The sequence below is a fragment of the Cervus elaphus genome, chromosome 14 (genome assembly GCF_910594005.1).
Source record: "Cervus elaphus chromosome 14, mCerEla1.1, whole genome shotgun sequence".
In the NCBI taxonomy this organism is placed as follows: Eukaryota; Metazoa; Chordata; class Mammalia; order Artiodactyla; family Cervidae; genus Cervus; species Cervus elaphus.
Window position 1 is genome coordinate 22000817 of NC_057828.1, and position 24560 is coordinate 22025376.

A 24560-nucleotide genomic window follows, 5' to 3' on the forward strand; every position below is an offset into this window, starting at 1 on the left:
CACTTTGCAGTATAGCAGAAACTAACACCACACTGTAAATCAACTTTTTCTGTTGTTTAATCACTAAATCGTGTCGGACTCTTTCGCGACCTCATAGACTGGACCCTGCCAGGCTCCTTCTTCCATGGGATTTCCCTGGCAAGAATACTAGAGTGGGTTGCACTTCTTTCTCCAAACCCATGTCTCCTATATTGGCAGGCAGGTTCTTTACCACTGAGGCACCAGAAAAGCCCCAAAAAAATTTTTTTAAATAAAAATGTAAATGAAAGTGAAAGCGAAAGTCTGACTCTTTGTGACCTTGTGGACTATCCAGTCCATGGACTTCTCCAGGCCAGAATACTGGAGTGGGTAGCCATTCCCATCTCCAGGGCATCTTCCCAATCCAGGGATTGAACCCAGGTCTCCCACACTGCAGGCAGATTCTTTACCAGTGAGTCACCAGGGAAAATGTAAATAAAGCCTTAAATTTTTTTTTAAAGTAATTATAGATGTTTCTATATGATGCCAGAACATACAGCTCATTCAATAAAAACACTTAACATTTATTGAGAAAGTTCATCATCTGAATATCTAGCATTGTGCAGATAATCAACTCAAGTTTCCTTTGTCTGGAATATAAAATATATTCTTACTTTTCTTAGCTTTTATTTAGTTGCTAAAAGGGGATTTAATTCAAGTTGAGAAATGAAATAAAAGTCTCAATTATTAAGTGTCTGAATGTGGCATTTATCTAAATGGTCACCCCAATATAGAAACACAGATACGCCACATAATCTTTAATAGACCAAATAGTTATATCTCTATTAGATAACAATATAAATGCAACAGTGGTATTGGAGATTATTTTTTTTCAAAGTCCTAACTGAGAAGCAAAGAGGAATCACCTGATGCAGAAGAAAAAGTAAGTCGTCTTGTACTGAAAATGTAGCACATTTCTCTTACCTGGTTGACACTGATTACACCTTCTTCCTTGACGATTAGGCAAACATGGGCACTGGCCACTGAGTGGGTCACAAATGGTCCCAGGTAATGTCCCCAGGGGGTCACACTCACACATCTGGCAGCCTTGAAAACTGCCAACGGTCAGATGGTACCTGTGAGGCTCACACTGATTACAGTGAAGACCTGTTACTCCTAATTTGCAGGGACACTGTCCTGTCGATTTGTCACAGAGCAGAGAGCCATTTACAGTCCCGGTCCTATCGCAGTTACAAGGCAGACAGAGGAAAGAGTGGTTTTGCGGCTGGTAGAAGTACCCCTCCACACACTCACTGCAGCGTCTGCCCCCAACATTGGACTTGCAGACGCACTGTCCCGTCCAAGCATCACAGACCGTCCCAGAGCGGGACCCCGCCACGTCACAGTCACAGGCCTTACAACCGGCGGCGTCCAGTCCGTAGAAGTGTTCCCTGCAGGTGTCACACTGAAGTCCTCTGGCTTCCTTTTTGCACTCACACTGCCCAGAAAGAGGATTGCAGAGTCTGTTCACTGAGCCGTGGGGGTTACACTGGCAGGGCTCACAGCCATCGTCATTAAAACTTTGGAGAAATTTGAACCCAAAATTGCAGTGATCACATCTGAGCCCTAAAAAGAAAAATATGTTTAAAAAGGTAGAGACCTGAAAGCAACTCCATTCAAGTTTTCAAGATAGCCAAAGTGCAGACAATACTGCTACAGGCATTTAATACAGACACAAGAAAACATCGAGTGTTTTTTTCACAAGTAATGCCAAAGAGGGCTGATAGTATAGTCAAAATATGATGGCAATACTTAATTTGGTACCCACGTACCACATTAATCTTGCAATGTGCTTTATAAGATTTTATTTATTTATTACTTAATACAAAGAAAATTTCTTAATGCAAATGTTGCTTCTGTTATACATACTGGAACTCTTTTCCTATAACAAACATCAAAACTATTATTTTGAAAATATTTAACTATATTAAATTATCATTCTTATTTTATATTAACAAAGTATGTTCATTTAAAAGTCGAGAGTGAAATACATTTTCAAAGCCATACGGAAGAATTATGCACTACTGCATAAGTTATTTTCCTAGAAATCAGAATCCATTCAAAATGTTTAATAAATGTTAACCTGATAAGTATTTTGTTGAAACAGTACACTTACTTCTGAATATCACACATTTAAATAATTAATATAAATAAAAGTTATCCAGAGCAATTTTATTTCAATGCTTTTATACACTCCTGTATTTTATCATTTTCAATTAGTATAAATTATGCTCTCCTTGGCTCATAAAGCAATCACATTACTTGTCATACAGTGTGATTAAGAACTTACCTCTTTAAACACTAAGTAAATTCTGCTGTTTGTATTACTTCTACTTAAAGGAGTACATATATATATACATTTCACAAACAGAGAAAATGTTTTATCACCTATACTTAAATCCGACAACTTTGTTGAGTTTCAAAAAAGAATACTACAAGGCAAAGGAATAAAAAATATTCTTGAGTAGTAAATGTTGAGATGCAAAATGCTTTCTTTAGCTAGTTTTCATGTATGCATGAATTTAAATAACTGACTATGTGAGGCTGAATCAACTGAAACATTTCAAGCTATAACAACATGAAACAATTAGTCTTAAAATAACAGTAAAAACACAGTCAGGAGCCCATATGCAGAAAAACATTTCCTAAACCAGAAGGAAATGCATAATATATAAGTATATATATGGATAAAAATTCAAGAACTCCAATGGAAGGCAAATTCTTTAACAGTGATGAATGACTCACCTAAGGCATATCATTTAATTTCAATAAGGAAAATAAAAAAGGACCACTATTGCTGCAAATTTTAAAAATAACTGTATTGTTAACAAGAATTATGACTCATTTTGAACTATTAAAATTGGTCTACATGGATTCATATCATATCAGTTTTAAAAATATGCGCAGTGCTTATTTGAATATGCCATACATATTCCTGACAGGTAATCTATTCCTAACGATACTCAGGAAGGCCTACAGGGCATCACATTCAGTGTTAACAAGTACAGGCGAGTTAGCACACTTGGCATTTAATTCACATTCTTCTCCCTTTTTATTCTAGATGAATGACCTACTTTAATAAAATTATTGGTGCTAATGTATTTTACTGGTGATAGAATCATTAGTAAGATTTAACAGTTTTGTGAAATCTAACAGTTTGCTTTCTGAAGCACATACAACATACACTTGTATTTTCTGTTGTTTCCTTAATCATATGAACAAGGTAAAATTGAATACAGTTACTTGTAGTCCCATTAGGAAAAAAAAACATATAGACATATCCAGTTTACATTTTTACTAAAAAAATAATGCATATGTAGAAGTAACTCTAGAGTTAATAATATCAAACTGATGGCATCATCTTCAAAATATGTATTTATATTTTCCTGCAGAAAACTACCAAGATCATCCAATAATACAGGTAAATGACAGCAAGTTTGTAACAAATTCCAAGTAAAGTGTGATTTTTTTTTTCTTCCTTAAGCTCTGGAAACTATCACAGGAAAGATTTTACTGATACAGTGATGTAACCATTTGATTGTCCCTAAAGGTCTCTCCTTAAATTTTGTTTTCACGTCTTAAATTTAACTACATCTTATATCAAAGAACACAGGATTCTATGTAGATTGAACATGAAAAACTTCATTCACTGTCACAGATAGCACTTATACAGAAGCATGCTTCTATTTATAAGTTACTCTTTTTTTCCTGAAAAGTTAGTTTTTGTATGCTTGATATGCATAACAACAAGTTATGATAAAGATTCTGATTTAATCTTTCTTTAAACCAGAGAAACCTTGTATAATATAAAGCAGGCCCATATTCTTTTGTATTAAATTAAAATGCTTGTCTAGCTGTATTGTACAAAATGACAAATGTATACTCACACATATAAAAGGTAAAGAATTTGCTTTAGTGTTATAGAAATGAAAATGCTACATAAATGATACGTTCACATGTTTTTATATATGCAAGTTTGCAGGCATATGTGTGTTTGTGTGTCTGCCAGGCATGTTTTTATTATCATAAGGTTCAGGTCAGTGTAAGAAAAACCATGGAAGACTTGGTGTCTTGAATGACAATAGAAAGGTAAAGGTCTTTTTTAAACTTCCTATACAAACCAAGACATGTTCAGTTACAATATAAGACTTACTTTATCAGGAAACTTTCCTCTCATAATATTCTCATATATCAAAATTTCAAAGTGCATTATGTACATAGTGCATTTTGGGCACTTGATAAATTTTGTCCTTATGTGGCTGTGGTTCCCCTCAAAAATGTTGGATGTAATAAATTGCTATAATCAAATCTAATTTCTGAAAAATACCTGTGGGAGTAACAAACAAAAAAGCACGTCTTGTATAAAAAAATGATAAATAACACCAAAGGTAGCTGTTTATTATAATCAGCTTGGTGCTGAATTACAAAATTAAAATTATGTGGCCCTTTATAACTAACCCTAGCAATATACATGATCTGTGGAATTATGTTGACTTATTTTGCATTTCATAGGAACAGTTCAAAGAAATATAATAGAAAAAAATGGAAAGATTTATCACAAAGGACCCTGTAGCACAGAACATTTTTGAAAAAACTCCATTTATTTTAGTCTATTAAGAAAACGAGCATGGAAATGATTTGCTTAGAACTCATTAAGTGTAAAACATTTTGAAAAGTGCTAATTCTCTAAAAGAAACATCTATGAAGTAAGCAAATTATATTTTTCTATGACTTATTAGTATGGGACCATGTGAACTATTGCATCTACGGAATAAAGAAACTTCTAAAGGATTGATTAAACTAAGCTTCAAGCTGTAGTTTGAGAGAATTATTAATTTAGTCATTTTTAGACAGTTAATTTCATCCAAATTGTTTTTTTTTTTTTTTCCCCCAGCCTGCCTTGAGCAAGGAAATTTGCTTTACTCTTCAGCAAAGAAATCAAATAGAGGATTTTATTCCAGATGGTAATAGAGATGTGACTGCAAACTTCTGCATTACATACCAATAACATTTGCTTTGCACTTGCACTGGCCTGAATTTGGGTGACAGGTAATATCTCCATCCACTGTCCCGGAGGTATTACAGTTGCACGGACTGCAGCCATCAGGATCCCACTCCTGGAGGTTGTAGAATCCATTCTGGCACTGATTGCACTGTCTGCCAGACACATGTCTCTTACAATTACACTGGCCCCCGATCTAGAGAAGATACAACATTTTGTAGAATGATGAACGTATCTATATTTAGATAATTTGCTCATTAGGTACAAGACAGGGAGGGCGGGGAGGAAAAAACTTTAAATGTGAAACAGACAAGAGGGTAATAAGGTATTTCTCCTCCTGACACAGAAACACCGGAGAGCTTCAGCAGGGTGAATATTTAGAAGTGAATGAAAATAAACCCGGGAAGTCAGTAGTAAATGACTAAAAGGGAAGTGGAATTAAGCCTTCAGCACCATATGAAGAAATCAAAATATAGTCATGGGGAGACCGAAAATAGAAACGGCCAGTAGTTAAGTTAGACTTTTACCCATACCTTTTTCATTCCTCTCATTTACTCCTTGATCCAGACTTGTTCTGTGCATGCCGATGCTTCAACTAAGAATATTTCCATAATATCATCCCACCAAGGTTTTAACGATGTTTAAAATAAAGTTCATAACAGCATCCATTTTTATGCCTACTGATAATGATCCTAACAATATTTTTTTGGCACAACTCCATTCAGGAATATTTCAGCATATTTATCATTCATTTATATTATGATTTAACCATACCAAGTGAATTTAACTGATTTACACTGTGGTAAAAATATAAAAAAGTTACTTGTTTTAGAGCACTGTCAACTAAAAACATTATCTGATAAAAGAAATACTTTTCCTCTTTGAGCTATTGCTTGAGAATGAAAATACATAGAATGTAAAATAAAATGCTCATCTACTATCTACACAGGTAATGCTATGTTGGTTAAAGAAAGAGCTAAAACCTTTCACAAGGGAATATACACATACAAAATGTGAAATAAGTATGAAGATTTCAATAACAACTTAGGACTTTCATGAGAGATGTGAATACAGATATCAAGTCTCTTATGAAACCACTGGCATGTCTCCCGGTGACTCCATTCAACTCGGACTGAATCAGCTTGCCACCTTTGCACGCAAGGTTACCACATAAGGAAGTAAACTACCTGTGGAAAGACACAGTTTGATTTACCTTTAAAATCTTGGGATATCCAAAAATATCACATGAGATTAGGATTCAGTAACAAAGGTGTAGAGAAGGGGTTTTATACTAAATAATTTTAAAGGATCTATCACTGCCTAATTTTTCATCTAGGAAATAGGAACTCACTGGAATCATTATTTAAGGATAAGATAATTGACACAAACTATATAACACTCTGAAAAACAAAGGTTTATACATGTATTATATAAAGCTATAGAAAATAATGAAAAACAGTATCAAAGACATGTATAGGTCAGAAAGATATGCAAGGAAAGTAACTTGCCCCCTTCTGCCTGACTGTCTATACCAACCCCACTTTTACCCAGCCCCATGGAATCCAGATTATTACTCAAAACAGGGCTTTGATTTGGTCTGCAAAATTATTGTTGTTGTTTAGTCACTCTGTCATGTCCCAGCTTTTGCAACCACATGGACTGCAGCACACCAGGCTACCCTGTCCTTCACCATCTCCCAGAGCTATTTCAAACCCATATCCATCGAGTCAGTGATACTATCTAACCATCTCATCCTCTGTTGTCCCCCTCTTCTCCTGCCTTATATCTTTCCCAGCATCAGGGTCTTTTCCAATGAGTCAGCTTTTCACATCAGGTGGCCAAAGCATTGGAGCTTTAGCTGCAGCACCAGTCCTTCCAATGAATATTCAGGGTTGATTTCCTTTAGGATTGACTAGTTTGATCTCCTTGCAGTCTAAGGGACTCTCAAGAGTCTTATCCAACACAACAATTCAAAAGCATTGATTCTTCAGGACTCAGCTTTCTTTATGGTCCAACTCTCACATCCATACATGGCTACGGGAAAAACCATAGCTTTGACTATATGGATTTTGTCAGCAAAGTAATGTCTCTGCTTTTTAATACATTGTCTAGGTTTGTCACAAATTTTCTTCTAAGGAGCAAGCATCTTTTAATCTCATGGCTATAGTCACCACCTGCAGTGATTTTGTAGCCCAAGAAAATAAAAGTGTTTCCATTGGTTCCCAATCTATTTGCCATGAAGTGACGGGAACAGATGCCATGATCTTCATTTATTGAAAGTTGAGGGTTAAGTGAGATTTTTCTCTCTCCTCTTTCACCTTCATCAAGAGGCTCTTTAGTTCTTCTTCACTTTCTGCCATAAGGGTGGTGTCATCTGCCTATCTGAGGTTATTGATATCTCTCCTGGCAATCTTGATTCCAGCTTGTGCTTTATCCAGCCTGGCTTTTCCCATGATGTACTCTGTACATAAGTTAAATAAGCAGGGTAACGATACACAGCCTTGAGGTACTCCATTCCCAAATTGGAACCAGTCCATTTTCCATGTCCAGTTCTAACTGTTGCTTCTTGATCTGAATACAGGTTTCTCAGAAGGCAGGTAAGGTGGTCTGGGATTCTCATCTCTTGAAGAATTTTCCACAGTTTGTTGTGGTCCACATAGTCAAAGGCTTTAGTGCAGTCAATGAAGCAGGAGTGGATGTTTTTCTGGAATTCTCTTGCTTTTTCTATGACCCAATGGTTGTTGGAAATTTGACCTCTGGTTCCTCTACCTTTTCTAAATCCAGCTTGAACATCTGGAAGTTCTCACTTCACATACTGCTGAAGCCTAACTTGAAGGATTTTGATCATGACCTTTTTCGCATGTGAAATGAAAGCAATTGTTCAAGCAGTAGCTTGAACATTCTTTGGCATTGCCCTTCTTTGGGATTAGAATGAAAACTGACCTTTTCCAGTCCTGGAAAATGTGTGACCACTGCTGAGTTTTCCAAATTTGGTGGCATATCAAGTGTAGCACTTTCACAGCATCTTTTAGGATTTGAATTACCTCAGCTGGAATTCCATCACCTCCTCTAGCTATGTTCGTACTGATGCTTCCTAAGGCCCACTTGACTTCCTACTCCAGAACGTCTGGCTCTAGGTGAGTATCACACCATCGTGGTTATCTGGGTCATGAAGATCTTTTTTGTACAGTTCTTCTGTGTCCTCTTGCCACCTCTTCTATATACCTTCTGCTTCTCGTAGGTCCATACTTTTTCTGTTCTTTATTGTGCCCATATTTGCATGAAATGCTCCTTTGGTATCTAATTTTCTTGAAGATATCTCTAGTCTTTCCCATTCTATTGTTTTCCTCTATCTCTTTGCATTTATCACTGAGGAAGGCTTTCTTACCTCCCCATGCTAATCTTTGGAACTCCGCATTCAGATGGGTATACCTTTGCTTTCCTCTACTTTCACTTCTCTTTTTTCTCAGCTATTTGTAAGGTCTCCTCAGACAACTATTTTACCTTTTTGCATTTCTTTTTCTTGGGGATGGTTTTGATCACTGCCCTCCTGCACAATGTCACAAATCTCTGCCCATAGTTCTTCAGGTACTCTGTCTATTACTCTGTCTGTCCCTTAAATCTATTTGTCATTTCTACTGTATAGAAATCAAATAAATGATTTGATTTAGGTCATATCTGAATGGCCTAGTGGTTTTCCCTACTTTCTTCAATGTATCTGACTTTTGCAATAAGGAGTTCATGATCTGAGCCACAGTCAGCTTCCGGTCTTGTTTTTGCTAACTATATAGAGCTTCTCCATTTTCAGCTGCAAATAATATAATCAATGTGATTTCAGTATGGACCATTTGGTGATGTCTGTGTGTACAGTTGTATCTTGTGTTGTTGGAAGAGGCCACAAAAATAAGCAGCATTACTGGCAGGTATGAGTTACTTATAGGGCCATCCACGTGGCATAGTGGTAAAGAATCTGCTTTCCAATGCACGAGGCACAGGTTCGATCCCTGGGTTGGGAGGATCCCCTGAGAAGTAAGTGGCAACCCACTGCAGGATTCTTGCCTAGGAAATCTTATGGACAGAGGAGCCTGGTGTGCTACAGTCCATGAGGTCCCAAAAGGGTCAGATATGACCTGGTAACTAAACAACTTCATGCTTATGCTCAGTCGTGTCCAATTCTTTGTATTCCTATGGACTGTAGCCCACCAGGCTTCTCTGTCCGTGGGGTTTTCCAGGCAAGAATACTGAGTGGGCTGCCAGTTCCTCCTCCAGGAGACCTTCCTGACTGAGGAATCAAACCTGTGTCTCCTGATCTCCTGTGTCTCCTTCACTACAGGTGGATTCTTTACTGCTGAAAAATTGGGAAGCCCCAGCGACTAAACAACAACAGATGAATTACACATAGCCATGAAAATATAACAGAACTTTGGTTGTATCCTTATAACACTTCAAGTTCATTACCATTTAATAAATTCCTTATTTTCTGGTTCTGGTTTCATATATATTAGTCTTGTTCTCCAGATTGCAAGCACCTTCAGAAATTGGATATACCTTGTATTTCTGTTAAAGAATAACCTTGTGTATTCCCCATGGGTAAAGAGTAGTCTTTACAAAAATCTAGAGCAAGAATGAGTGAAAAGGGTAAAGATAAATAAAAGTGTATTCTGTGCTAAAACTTCCTCTTCTTTGTATCTTGCTATATTATTATTTAAATGTAAGACATGTATCATCTGGAGCTTCCTTACCTCTTAAAATTTAGGTAAGACTGCCTGGAACCCTTATTCCATTTCTGTTGAAGGACAAATATGCTTCTTGCATTTTAAAAAATTCTATGGATACTGATATTCTTATGGTTACCCTGCCCCTAAATTTCTGCTTCTTCCATTTTGGAATCTTCTTGCCACCTTAAAGTTCTGCCCTATATCTTTCTAGACATGAAACCTGACTAATGCATCAATCTCAGAATAGGAACTCTTATTCCAAAAGAGTAATATGTCTTAGTAAAGATTTGGAGTGAAAGAAGAGTGAGAACTCTACTTTTCCATTTGTAGTATCTAGTTTTCCTACAACCAGACATCTTCAAAAGGTTCTGTAACTCAGTCAGTTACCACTTCCGTGTCTTATCTCTCCATACTCCTCACCCTCCCCTATTGCACATCTACTTTTCCTCTTTACACCTAACTCTCAGTCATTTTTCACATACATCATTTAAAAAAATGTTCAGTATTGCCTTGAAACATTTCAGTCTTATGAAGGTATTTTTTCAGTAAACATCAGATATCTCCATATGAGAAACCTGGCTGTAAATAAGATAACACAACTTTACTCTCATTTCATTAACACATGTAGTCTATAACTTTATATAATCCATACCTTAAAATGTGGTTTAAAAGTAAGTCATAAAAGGCTTTATAGATTATAAAAGGAGTTCATTGTAATCAGTTTCTCAAAATTTACCTGAAAATACAAGTTTCCTTCCGTACTAGTCACTGTAGATTTCCTTCATTTCATGAGGGAATATAAATCTACCCACACTCTAATACCAATTCCTGGCCACCAAGAGAGAGAGAAGAGTGTGATCACTTCCTTTTAAAACTACACTTTCAAAAAGTCAGATACAACACTTTTCTGCTTCCATGCACTTTGATAGAATATTTTTAACATTTACCCTAAGTTGACTTATTAATTGGCCAGTAGTAAGCCAGCAAACAGGATGTAAGCAGAAGCTTGAAAAGCTTGGAGATTCTGAGTTGATTCTCTTGAGATGGGCTTGGAACCCTGAGGCCATTATGGAAACATGCTCAAGCTATCCTGTTGCATGATTTGAGAACCTGTGGAGGAGAACATCCTCTCCTGTCACCCCCAGTTAACATTCCGCTTGACAACCACTACCCACGTGAATGAGACCTTCCTGGATCATCTAACTACCAGCTGACAAGCTAGCTGAACACATCAACAAAAGAGCTCAGGCAAGATCAGTCAAGCCAATACAGACCACCGCTGAGCCAAACCACAGAATTCTATACTAAGTAAGTGGTTTTGGCTGTTTTAAGCCAACATTTTAGAAGCAAAATTAGCAAACAATACCATTGATCAGAACTTAAATTACATTTCTATACCTAACTGCCAGGGAGGCTGAAAAATGTAGTTTATTGTCTATAATCACATGGCCAAATAATACTTGAATTTCTATTAATAATGTAGAACAAAAATAATGAGGTACAATTACCATCTCTAATAACAAATATATGGTCATACTTTAAGCAGTAGGAGCTTTCCAGCTCTTTAAGACTGAAAACACAATCTTGGTTGCATAAGTTTTGGTCTTGCAAGCTGTCAGCCACATGAACAATGAGGGGAAAGGAGGCCCCCATGAGCTCCAGTTAGAAACTCGAAAATAACTTTGATTAGCTTGGCTTGGGTTATATATCTTTTCTTTTTTTAGTTTCTTAAGGTGGAGGTTTTCTTTTATAATATAGAAAATTTAGAGCTTTTAATATCTTAGTCTGTGTGTGTGTGTGCATGTGTTAGTCACTCAGTAATGTCCAACTCTTTGCAACGCCATGGACTGTAGCCTGTCAGGCTCCTCTGTTCACGGAATTTTCCAGGCAAGAATACTGGAGTGAGGTTGCCATGCCCTTCTCCAGCAGATCTTCCCAAACCAGGGATGGAACCTGGGTCTCCTGCATTGCAGACAGATTCTTTACCATCTTTACCATTCTTTACCATCTGAGCCACAAGAATGGACCAATATTTTACTAATTACTATTATATCAGTATCCCACAGTTTTGATAAGTTGTGTTTTCAATGTCACTCAATTCAAAATACTTATAATTTCCCTTCTGTTTCCTATTTGGCCCTTAGTTTATTTAGCTGTCAAATAATCAAGGATATTCCAGAGAGAGCTCCTTATTATTGATTTCCAATTTTATTTAATGATTTCTGTCAGATAACATACTTTAAATGACTTGCATTCTTTTAAATGTATTGAGACTTGCTTTATGAACCAGAATGTGAGTGATTTTGGAAGATGCTTTGTGTAGATTAGAAAAATATGTATATTCTTCTGTTGTTGACTTGAGTGTTCTATAAATGTCAATTACTTCATCAAGTTGGCTGATAGTGCTTAGCTTTTCTGTCAATTCGTTCTATTAATTACTAAGAAAAGGGTATTGAAATTTTTACCTTAATCATGAAGTTTTATGTTTCTCCTTTCATTTCTGTCAATTTTTTACTTGTACAGTTGCACAAACTCAGTTGTTTGGTGCATAAATATGCCGTGGTTGAGAATTCTAAGAGCTCTACATAGCAAGTATTTAGAATTCCAAATCCTTTTTTAAACCTACGCAGTCAGGCACACTCTTATCCATCATGACATCAATCTTATTGCCAAAAAAACTAAATTAACCAGCTCAACTATAGTAGACCATCAACAGTTGGGGAATGAATGAGGTACAAGGCAGAAATTGAAGGATTAAGTGAAAGTGTATATACTAAGATTAAGTTCAAGTGTATGTATACCTTCACCCCCTGCCACAATTCTCTTCCTCCTATACTGTTTCTAGAAAGCCGGGAGCCAGACTTATTTTCTATAAGAAGGAAACTGGCAGAGAAAAGCTATAGATGTAAGATCTCTAGACTTATTCCTGGGACTCTGACCCCTACAAAGCTCACTTGCAGCTTGTACACACAAGAGTAAGTTTAGAAGCCTTCCACGAGTTTATTGTAGAATTAAGAAGCCTTTAACCAGTTTATTATACAGAGCAGGCAGCAAAATTTCCAACATGGAAAACCAGGACCAAGAAAGAAAAAGGACAATAAATAATAATTTATAAGAGAAGAAAGGAATGCAGAGAACAGAAACATAAGAAAGCAGCCAATAATGAATAAAACACCACTGTAGCTATTATCTCCAGAAAGTTATGATAAATGTTGTATTCATTCAAAAACATAGAACAGAATAAACCTAGGAAACAACTTGTGAAGGAAATAACTATTGAATATTGAAAAACAGGCAAAATAAAAACCTCAAGCAAAAGACTGTAACAAAAAGCTGAGATAGAGAGAGACAAAAATGAAATGAAAATATAGAATTTCCAGAAGAAGAAAAAACTGAGGGAGAAAATTATCAAAGCACTAATACAAAATAAACATTTTCTTTACATGAAGCCATAGTTTAAAAGGCTTACCATGTGCTACAGAAATTAATGGGGGAAAAAAGAAATGACATCAAGGTAAAATCTCATGAAGCAAAGACTAGGAATAAAAAAAAAAAAAATTCTAGAGACCAACAAGTTCTATATAACAGAAATACAGAATATCACTGAAAAGTTCTGCAATATTATTGTAAGCCAGAAAACTACATCATACCTTCCAAGTAATTAATAAAATTTTCAAATAATTAAAACAATATGCTCTGAATTATGAGTAAAATTATTTCAAATAATTGGAAGCAATACCTTATACATTTAACTCCCACTCCATTTGGGAAATGCATGACTCTTCATTTCACAGGAGAAGAAACTGAATCTTAAATCAAGTTATGTATTGAAGGACAGACTGCTAGCTATACATATCCATGCTCATAACCATGGTGCTAAGTTCACTCAGCTTGTGATAAACTACAAATCTAATAGCATCAATGGGAAGAGTGCTAGAACCAAAGAAGGTCAAGGTAATGGCCATTACCTGAGCTGGCCCCACAGTAGAAGAATAGGCAAGCAGTCCATTGACTAATTCATGAATTTCTCTGACTAGCACTGATGTTTGCTAACAGCTGCTATATACCACCCAGTGACCACACTCAGGACCTCCCTATTCTGAATCATACTGCAAAAGTCTGCTGTCCCAGGTTCTACAGTAGTGGTGGGTACACACAGTCAATTGTGTGACAACTGAAACAATGAATTTGGCAGGAAGATTAGTGACAACGAAAAAGAGTAAGACTCTGCAACCATTATCCTAGTCCCAGCTTCTTAGTCATCCTCTACATTAAGAGATGGAATTCTATCAGCGTGATTTGAAGCACAAATAATCCATACATAATTTCTTTTAAACAGCACTTATAGAAAATATAAAGTACGAGTTAAAAATAATTTAGGTGAGCACAGTCAATATTTATCAGAGGTTTCTATGTAATTAGACATTATATTTTAATAAATTCAAAGCAATACTTTTAAAACAGAAGAAATATCTGTCTTCTTAAGCACTTATTTGGCTTGCGGTAGAGAAAAATCTAATGTTCTATAAATTACATCTTTTTACAGAACTCACTAAAAGCCAAGGAGGTAATGTGGATGTTGCCAAACAAAGTAAGAATTTGAAAAGCAAACTCAAAAGTTTAAGAACAGAAAGTCTACACCTGAAATTAAATTAAATTTTCAGGGTTTGTTTGAAAAGAAAAGAAATAAAAATGAGGGCCAAAAAAAAAAACCCTTTTAATTAATGAGCACAGTTTTTAGGAATATTCATGTCTTTTACAGCAATGACTATAGATTTTTTAATAGAAATTCTTTACCTTCTATTTTTCCTCGTTCAACTCGTTCATCCATGCTGTTATCAACAAATGTTTGATCACATACAACCATATGGTATGTACCTTGTGAGTTTCATGAGGTCATATCATGCAAGCAGTACCTCTCAGTTTCTACCACTGCTTCCCTCAGAATTGCCAGCATTACTCAGAAATTGTATGCAAAGTGATACACCAGTTGACCACTAAGTATGATCAATTCTAAGCAAGGCTTATAACACACTGCCTCTCTCTGCTGGGGTAAATTGCCAACAAAGGTCCGTCTAGTCAAAGCTATGGTTTTTCCAGTAGTCATGTATGGATGTGAGAGTCGGACCATAAAGAAAGCTGAGCAACCAAATAATGATGCTTTTATACTATGGTGCTGGAGAAGACTCTTGAGATCAAAGCAGTCAATCCTAAAGGAAATAATTAACCCTGAATATTCACTGAAACGACTGGTGCTGAAGCTGAATCTCCAATACTCTGGCCATCTGATGCAAAGAGCCAGCTCATGGGGAAAGACCCTGATGCTGGGAAAGATTGAAGGGAGGAGAGGGGACAATAGAGGATGAGATCGTCGGGTGGCATCACCAACTCAATAGACAGGAGTTTGAGCAAACTCTGGGAGATGGTGAAGGATAGGGAAGCCTGGCATGCTGCAGTCTATGGGGCCACGAGAGTCAGACAAAACTTAGGGACTAAACAACAACAACCTCTCCATTTGGTACACCACTGTGTCACTTCCTTGCTCAAAGATATTCAGTAGCTCCCTATTGCCTATCTAACAAAGTCCAAACTCCACCATGTAACCTCAATATGCCTCTTTAGTGGCATGTAACATTACTACCCTACCTCAGTGATGGCCTCAGAGTTTCCACTATAAGGGCTGGGTGGCAGAAATCTGGATGGAACTGTTGCTTGGGGACTGTTTTGTAGCTACATTTGCATTAAAAACAAAATTCTCCTTTAAGTTATTAACCATTTTTAATGGTTTCATGGAGGACAATGGTTGGAAGAGAAAATGATCATATGGAGGTGAGGGAACTAATGTCTGTCAAGCAATGTCTTCTGTCTTCACTGCCCATATAGTATTACATTTTCTATAAATAACAATAGTTTTGCCTCTTTTAAGACATTCATGATTTTTTTTTTCACCTTGCGCTACTTTCAAACTCTATTACAATTTTGAACAGAAATAATAAGAACATGTGTGGATCCTTGTTTTGTTCCTGATATTACAGGGGAAAAGTTTATTGTTAAGTATGATGTTAAGTTTCTTTGCAGATACCTTTTCCAGATTAAGTTTTCTTCTATTTCTAGTATGTAGAGCATATTTATCAAAAACAGGTTTTAAATTTTTTTAAATGTTTGTCAATATTTATCAAGATTATTATATGAGATTCATGTTGTTTATTGCATTAATTGATTCTTAAATGTTAAGCTCACCTTGCATTCTTGGAACGAATACAGACAGATCAGTCAAGATGCATCCCCTTTATTATATATTTCAGAATTGAACTTGTTAAAATATTGTTAGGATATTTCAGATCTATGTTCATATGGAATAACTGACCTGTTTGAATGGACTTGTTTTTAAATTTTTTGTCATGTTATGGGATTAGTTTAAGTAGTCCTCACAAAACAGTTTGGAAAGTACACATTCTTCCTCAGTGTCTTAAAAGAACTTATGTAGGACTTATATGATTCATTCCTTTACGTATCAGAGAACTCACCAATGAAGTCATCTGGGCCTGAAATTTTCCTTGATGAAAGAAAACTGAAGTTTGATTACAAATTCAATATCTTTAAATTATAGGAATATATAGAAGCTTTCTATTTTTTCTTATGTTCAGTAAGTTCAGTTCAGTTCAGTTCAGTCATTCAGTCGTGTCCAACTCTTTGTGACCCCATGAATCACAGCATGCCAGGCCTCCCTGTCCATCACCAACTCCTGGAGTTTACTCAAACTCATGCCCATCGAGTCGGTGATGCCATCCAGCCATCTCATCCTCTGTCGTCCCCTTCTCCTCCTGCCCCCAATCCCTCCCAGCATCAGGGTCTTTTCCAATGAGTCAGCTCTTCGCATGAGGTGGCCAAAGTACTGGAGTTTCAGCTTCAGCATCAGTCCTTCCAATGAATATTCAGGACTGATCTCCTTTAGGATGGATTGGTTGGATCTCCTTGCAGTCCAGGGGACTCTCAAGAGTCTTCTCCAACACCACAGTTCAAAGGCATCAATTCTTTGGCACCCAGCTTTCTTCACAGTCCAACTCTCACATCCACACATGACCACTGGAAAAACCACAGCCTTGACTAGATGGACCTTTGTTGGCAAAGTAATGTCTCTGCTTTTTAATATGCTATCTAGGTTGGTCCTAACTTTCCTTCCAAGAAGTAAGCATCTTTTAATTTCATGGCTGCAGTCACCATCTGCAGTGGTTTTGGAGCCCAGAAAAATTAAGTCAGACACTGTTTCCACTGATTCCCCATCTATTTGCCATGAAGTGATGGGACCAGAAGCCATGATCTTAGTTCTGAATGTTGAGCTTTCAGCCAACTTTTTCACTCTCCTCTTTCACTTTCATCAAGAGGCTTTTTAGTTGCTCTTCACTCTCTGCCAAAAGGGTGGTGTCATCTGCATATCTGAGGTTATTGGTATTTCTTCCGGCAATCTTGATTCCAGCTTGTGCTTCTTCCAGCCCAGCGTTTCTCATGATGTACTCTGCATATAAGTTAAATAGGAAGGGTGACAATATACAGCCTTGACGTACTCCTTTGCCTATTTGGAACCAGTCTGTTGTTCCATGTCCAGTTCTTACTGTTGTTTCCTGACCTGCATATAGGTTTCTTAAGAGGCAGGTCAGGTGGTCTGGTATTCCCATCTCTTTCAGAATTTTTCAGAGTTTGTTGTGATCCACACAGTCAAAGGCTTTGGCATAGTCAATAAAGCAGAAATAGACGTTTTTCTGGAACTCTCTTGCTTTTTCAATGATACAGCGCATGTTAGCAATTTGATGTCTGGTTCCTCTGCCTTTTCTAAAACCAGCTTGAACATCTGGAAGTTCGCGGTTCACGTATTGCTGAAGCCTTGCTTGGAGAATTTTGAACATTACTTTACTAGCATGTGAGATGAGTGCCATTGTGTGGTAGTTTGAGCATTCTTTGGGATTGCCTTTCTTAGGGATTGGAATGAAAACTGACCTTTTCCAGTCCTTGGCCACTGTTGAGTTTTCCAAATTTGCTGGCATATTGAGTGCAGCACTTTCACAGCATCATCTTTCAGGATTTGAAATAGCTCAACTGGAATTCCATCACCTCCACTAGCTTTGTTCATAGTGATGCTTCCTAAGGCCCACTTGACTTCACATTCCAGGATGTCTGTTTCTAGGTGAGTGATCACACTGTCGTGATTATCTGGGTCATGAAGATCTTTTTTGTCCAGTTCTTCTGTGTATTCTTGCCACCTCTTCTTAATATCTTCTGCTTCTGTTATGTCCATACCATTTTTGTCCTTTATCGAACCCATCTTTGCATGGAATGTTCCCTTGGTATCTCTAATTTTCTTGAAGAGATCTCTAGTCTTGCCCATTCTATTGTTTTCCTCTATTTCTTTGCACTGATCACTGAGGAAGGCGTTCTTATCTCTCCTTGCTATTCTTTGGAACTCTGCATTCAAATGGAAATATCTTTCCTTTGCTCCTTTGCTTTTCACTTCTCTTCTTCTCACAGTTATTTGTATGTATTAAAATTCTATTTCTTGTGTTAGTTTTACGATAATTTATTTACTTCATTTAGGATGGCAAATTTATTAGGAGAGAGTTTTTCATAATATTCATTAGGATCCTTGCCTTGTGGCTCAGCCAGTAAGGAGTCTGCCTGCAATGCAGGAGACCCGGGTTCAATCCCTGGGTTGGGAAGATCCTCTGGAGAAGAAAATGGCAACTCACTCCAGTATTCTTGCCTGGAAAATCCCATGGACAGAGGACCGTGACAGGCTACAGTTCATGGGGTCACAAAGAGCTGGACACGACTGAGTAACTTCACTTCAGTTCTTCTTCATTAGGATTCTATATAGGTATTTGTAGAATGTGCTGCAAAGTCCCATTTCTTTATTTCTGATTTTGGCACTTGCATTTTTCCCTTCTTCTAGTGATAAGTTTGTCAGTGTTATTAAGCTTTCTGGAAAAAAAACACAACTCTTGATTTATTTTCACTATTGCTTGTCCAATTTCCGTTACCTAATTATGTCGTTGCCCCCTTTTGCTTACTTTGTATTTAGTTTGAAAGTGGAAGGAAGGATAGTCATTGATGGTGAAGTAGGTTGAGAAAAGAGAGAGAAACCGTCACATTGGTAGACAGACAACAAACAAGCTTGGGCGTGCATTTCTTCCACCTATTCTATATATTGAGTTTAAGTTAGGCAATAAAAGTTAAAAGAGGCTTCAGAACAATGAGCGGCAATGGTTATATGGCCATATAGTTTGTGAATCTCTGCAAATCTCAACATGAAAACACAACTCAAAAGCAAAACCAAAAGAAGCTGTGAAAATATTTTTAACAGCACTAAGTGACCAACTATCCCTAGAAACTCCCAAAGAGAAGCAAATGGGAACAAACCAACAGTCACAAGACCGGTAAGGCATCAGTGTCTACCTGGGGAAAAGTGGCTATAAGTCACAGGGGATTTGACTTCTGAGAGATCTGAAAACTAGGACCCTATGCCACTTTGAGAATGGGTGACTACAAGTGGAAAGGGTATTACTGATCCATAAAAGGGATGGTGAGCGATCTATAGTGGGAACTGAAGGGACTGGAGTAGCCCAGCCTCCAGGAACTCTCAAAGCTGATGGAGCAGGGCACACTTCTATGGGCCAGGGCACACTTCCATGCTAAGACCACATGCAGAGGAGACCCTATGGAAAACAGATGGGCAGAACAGAGAGTTACAAGAAGAATACATTTGAAGATAAAAATTCTGAAGTTTGGGGTACATTTATCATTGGTAATGAAGCAAATTCAACCTTTCCAAAGTTTATTCTAATAATAATAAACAACACATTTCACAAAGATTAAATTTACCAGTTTGAGTGATTTGCTCATTTACTATTACATACATGATAATTAGCACAGTGCCTAATATATAGGGACATCTCATAAACATTTGTTTATTGATAGAGTTAATTATTCAAAAATAATTGTTATAGCACTGAAACGTGCTCAGAAGCTATTTCAAATACTATAGGAATTATAGAAATTATACTTCCTACTCAGTTTTGGTAGATTTAGTAATATCTGGAATAGGATCTTAGAAAATGTTACTCCAAATCCTCCTTCATTCAAATGTAAAAATACGTATATTCATAGTTTTTAAAATATTTGTCTCAATTAAGGATACATGCCATTTTCATATACTGAAAACTTTTGAATATACAAATCTACATCCAACATATGTTTAATATATTCCAAAGTCCTTTGCCAATGACCAAATAAATCAGACCTATAGAAATAAAAGTCCCTGGAAGGTAAAGTCTAGGAATCTTCATTTTAGAAAATTCTAGTGGCAATTCTTTTGAACACTAAGAGTTAAGAACTAGTTCTTTAAGTACTTGCTACCTATTTTGTCACTGCATTATCAATTCCTAGGGACTCACTCTTGCTCTTTTTCTCTTCTAAGTCAGTTTTGTAGCTCATCAAATCATTGATAAGTCCATCAGTGAGCACCAGAGAAGCACAGTCTTTTTGAACTGATTTAATATTAGAGCATTTATATTATTCAGCATCTGAACATAAATTCTGGAAATAAACTGGTTTTAGCATTTTTTTAAAAAACTGTTACAAAATACCTAACCATTTGCAGTTGCTGGCTCTTCTAAGAAAAAATACATATATCTCTATTTGTCTACATATCTATGTATGTTTGTATCTATCTCTCTTTGTACAATATATGTATCTATCTTTTTACAATATATCCTCTTTGCTAGGAGCTTGCTTAACCCTAAGATGTGGACTTCAAGAATTATTACATTTTCCTAATAGAGACACAATGGCTTCTTTCCTTCAGCTTCTGCCTCTCTAGAGAAGAAAAGTCCACCTTAATGTAACAGGCTACCTATGCTAAGGTACTCATTCCACTTCAAAAATAAATAAATGAACCTGCAGTGGTTCCTGCCACAAATAAATGCCACGAATTGGAGAATGCCAGGTGAATAATGTACATCATATACTTGTTTCCATTTAAGTGTTTTGTGATACTGCTGTTTATCATCTTGCTCAGCTGTCGAAAATATTCATTTAAGAAGAAAAGCTTCTACACTGGTGTAAGACGTCTTTTCTTTTCCAGCCTACAAGGCCTGTCATTTGTCAGCCTGGTATATTTTTATAACTCCCCTCCCCCCCCAAAAGGCATTTCTGAGAAGCTACTCTCCAGACTTCCCCACCATAATCTCTCAGGAGAGTGCAAAAAGGTAAAACTCTGAAGCATGCTCACAGTGTTAGTAGCAACGGAATACATTTTTCTTCTCTATCTTTTAAGTGTTCAAGACAGTGTGTGAAGAGGTTCCCCACATACTGTTGTTCCCAGCAATGGTTACATACTTGAATGGTTTTTTAAGAGAAAGTACTATAATTATAGTCCTTCTAGTTCTCAAAGGGGTATAATTTCATATTGCATCATCCTTTTCCCTTCAGGTTAGGTCTATTTCGCTCAGAGATTATAAGCTATAACTGGTAAAAGATGCATACAATATGTCACACCACGTAAAATTAGAGCATTTCATAAATGTCATCTGAATGGCACAACTATACAGGGTGGTCTTATTGTAATTTGCTGCAAAATTACTATAGTGGTTATTAAGAGGATGGTGTTTTGACTTCATCAAAATGAAAGATCTCACAGTAGCATAAAAAAATATTTCCAAAATGAAAAAATGCATCCTCCGTGTGTGGCTAATTTTTTTTTTATAGAAATAGGCTTTTAGGAAAGTTAACTCATTTGATTTAATAATCTTTTTGTTTTATTTCAGTAAAAGTGATCAAAGCTTCTGTGCACTTACACAATAGAATGTTTGCCTACTATAGTGCTAGTTTCTTGAAGCTGTGAAAATGTGAATTCCAAATACATTAAGAAAGGAAGGTGCTTCTATGAGGTGATTAAAAAAATAAATAAATTAGACTTTTTAAAAGTACTTCTGTAAAATATTCAAATTAGTTTATATGTAAGATAATAACCTCAGTCCTTGGTATACATGAAGCACAAAAGGGCTACATTAACCCTTCAATATCACTCAAATTTCTGTTTCAGAATTGTATTGGTCCTAAGAAATTATTTTGCCACTGAATTATGTATACATTATTATTTCCTAAATATTTAGGATTTGTTAATAGTTTAATTAGATTAGTAGGATTTGGAATAAGCCCAAAACAAATGGATGTTTTCTTTCTACTTTTGGATAGTGTACATAAATATCCAGTTTAGCAACCTGCTGTGGATTTCCTTTATGTGCCATGCTTTGTAAGACCCAGTGTCTCTAAACTCAAGTTGGACTTTGGAAACAAATATTACAATTCTGAATTTCTTCTCTACTCCATTATTTCTTGTGTGATCTTACAGGTGTTACCTAATTTCTTTGAGGTTCATTGTCCTTAACAACACAACGGACAAGTCAATAACTACCTCACCAAAGTTGGTAAGAACTGAATTATCAGATAGCAGAAGACTGTATGACATAAATTGCAGCAAGATATTTTTTGATTCACCTCCGATAGTAATGAAAATGAAAACAAAAATAAACAAATGGAACCTAAATAAAATCTTTTGTACAACAAAGGAAACCATAAACAAAAAGACAACTCTCAGAATGCGAGAAAATATTTGCTACCAAAGCAACTGACAAGAGACTAATCTCTAAAACACAAGAACTCATGCAGCTCAATATCAAAAAAATACACAATCCTATCAAAACATGGGCAGAAGATTTAAATAGACATTTCTCCAAAGACAACATATAGATGGCTAAAAAGCACATAAAAAGATGCTCAACATCACTATTAGATAAATACAAATCAAAACTATATTGAGGTATCATCTCACACCATTCAAAATGGCCATCATCAAAAAAAAAAAAAAATCTACAAACAATAAATGCTGGAGATGGAATGGAGAAAAGAGAATCCTACATTGTTGGTGAGAATGTAAATTGGTACAGCCACTATGGAGAACAGTATGGGATTCCTTAAAAAACTAAAAATAGAGCTACCATATAATCCTGCAATCCCACTCCTGGGCATATACCCAGAGAAAAACATGGCCTGAAAAGACATATGCACCCCAATGTTCATTGTAGCACTGTTTACAATAGACAAACATGGAAACAACCTAAATGGATCCACAGAGTAAATGTATCGACAGAGGAGTGGATAAAGAACACACACACACACACACACACACACACACACACACACACACACACACACACTGGAATATTACTCGGCCAGCAAAAAGAATGGAATAATGCCATTACACACACACACACACACACACACACACACACACACTGGAATATTACTCGGCCAGCAAAAAGAATGGAATAATGCCATTTGTAGCAACATGGATGGACCCTGAGTGTGTTATACTGATTGAAGTAAGTCAGAGTTAAGGAGAAATATCATATGACATACCTTACCTGTGGAATCTAAAAATAAATGATACAAATGAACTGACTTACAAAACAGAGACTCACAGACTCAGAAAGTGAACTCATGGTTGCTGCGGGAAGGGACAGTTAAGGATGTTGGGAAGGTCGTGTACACACTGCTATATTTAAAATGGGTAACCAACAAAAACCTATTGTATAGCACCCAGAACTCTGCTCAATGTCATGTGCCAGTCTGGATGGGTGGAAGGTATTGGAGGAGGATAGATATTTCTATATATATGGCTGAGGAGTTCCTTCACTGTTCACTTGAAACTGTCACAACATTGCTAATCAGCTACACCCCAATACAAAAAGCTTTTGGTGTTAAAAAAATAAAATAAAAATTAAATTTAAAAACAGAACTGAATTAATTGATTAAACATACTTGGCATAATCCTTTGTATATGGCAAGTGCAATATAAATGGAGCCTGTGAGACTCTTACAGACTAGTTTCTGTCCTCATGCATTATTAACAGTGCGTCATCCATCTGCCAATCTGTCTTCACTCCCACGGATGGCACCAAAACTGTGTGTGGGTAGATCAAGGTGCAGACTGGTTCTGCAGCCCACCAGGAGCTGAAACACTCCCCAGTTCTGCAGAAGACTGGAAGGGCTAGTCCCCTTGCCATGGATTTGCCCTTGATCAGGGAGCACACCTGCTTTTGGAAATGTTTATCACAGTGGTCTGATGTGCCAAGAAGAAATAAGACTGGCTATGTTTTTTTCTGAACAAATCAGTATCATCAAAAACACATGGAAAAGGTCAGTACAATGTACTAATATTTAAAACATACCATATCTATATATAAATAGTTTTTACTTTTTAAAAATTAATTTATTTAAATTGTAAGCTAATTACTTTATAATATTGAGGTGGTTTTTGCCATGCATTGCCATGAATCAGTCACAGGTTTTCATGCGTCCCCCAATCCTGAACCCCCCCCACCTCCCTCCCCATCGCATCCCTCAAGGATGTCCCAGTGCACCAGCTTTGAGTGTCCTGTTTCATCCATCGAACTTGGACTGGTCATCTATTTCACACATATAAACAGTAATATATACGTTTCAATGCTATTCTCTCAAATCATTCCACCCTTGCCTTCTCCCACAGGGTCCAAAAGTCAGCTATTTTCATCTGTGTCTCTTTGGCTGTCTTGCATATAGGGTCATCATTACCATCTTTCTACATTCCATATATATGCATTAATATACTGTATTGATGTTTTTCTTTCTGACTTACTTCACTCTGTATAATGGGCTCCAGTTTCATCCACCTCATTAGAACTGATTCAAATGTGTTCTTTTTAATAGCTGAGTAATATTCCATTGTGTAT

The 24560-nt window shown here is 36.6% G+C and overlaps 1 protein-coding gene across 1 annotated transcript in view; it reads right to left on the minus strand.

Annotated features, from left to right (window-relative positions):
* USH2A (usherin) overlaps window positions 1–24560 on the minus strand; it is an 890339-nt gene that overhangs the window by 711493 nt on the left and 154286 nt on the right. Inside the window, exons 12-13 of the mRNA XM_043922807.1 lie at window positions 5021–5216; window positions 943–1584 (exon numbers count right to left, since the gene is read on the minus strand). Of these exons, the coding sequence (XP_043778742.1) occupies window positions 943–1584; window positions 5021–5216 (838 nt within the window). The remainder of the gene's footprint in view (window positions 1–942; window positions 1585–5020; window positions 5217–24560) is intronic.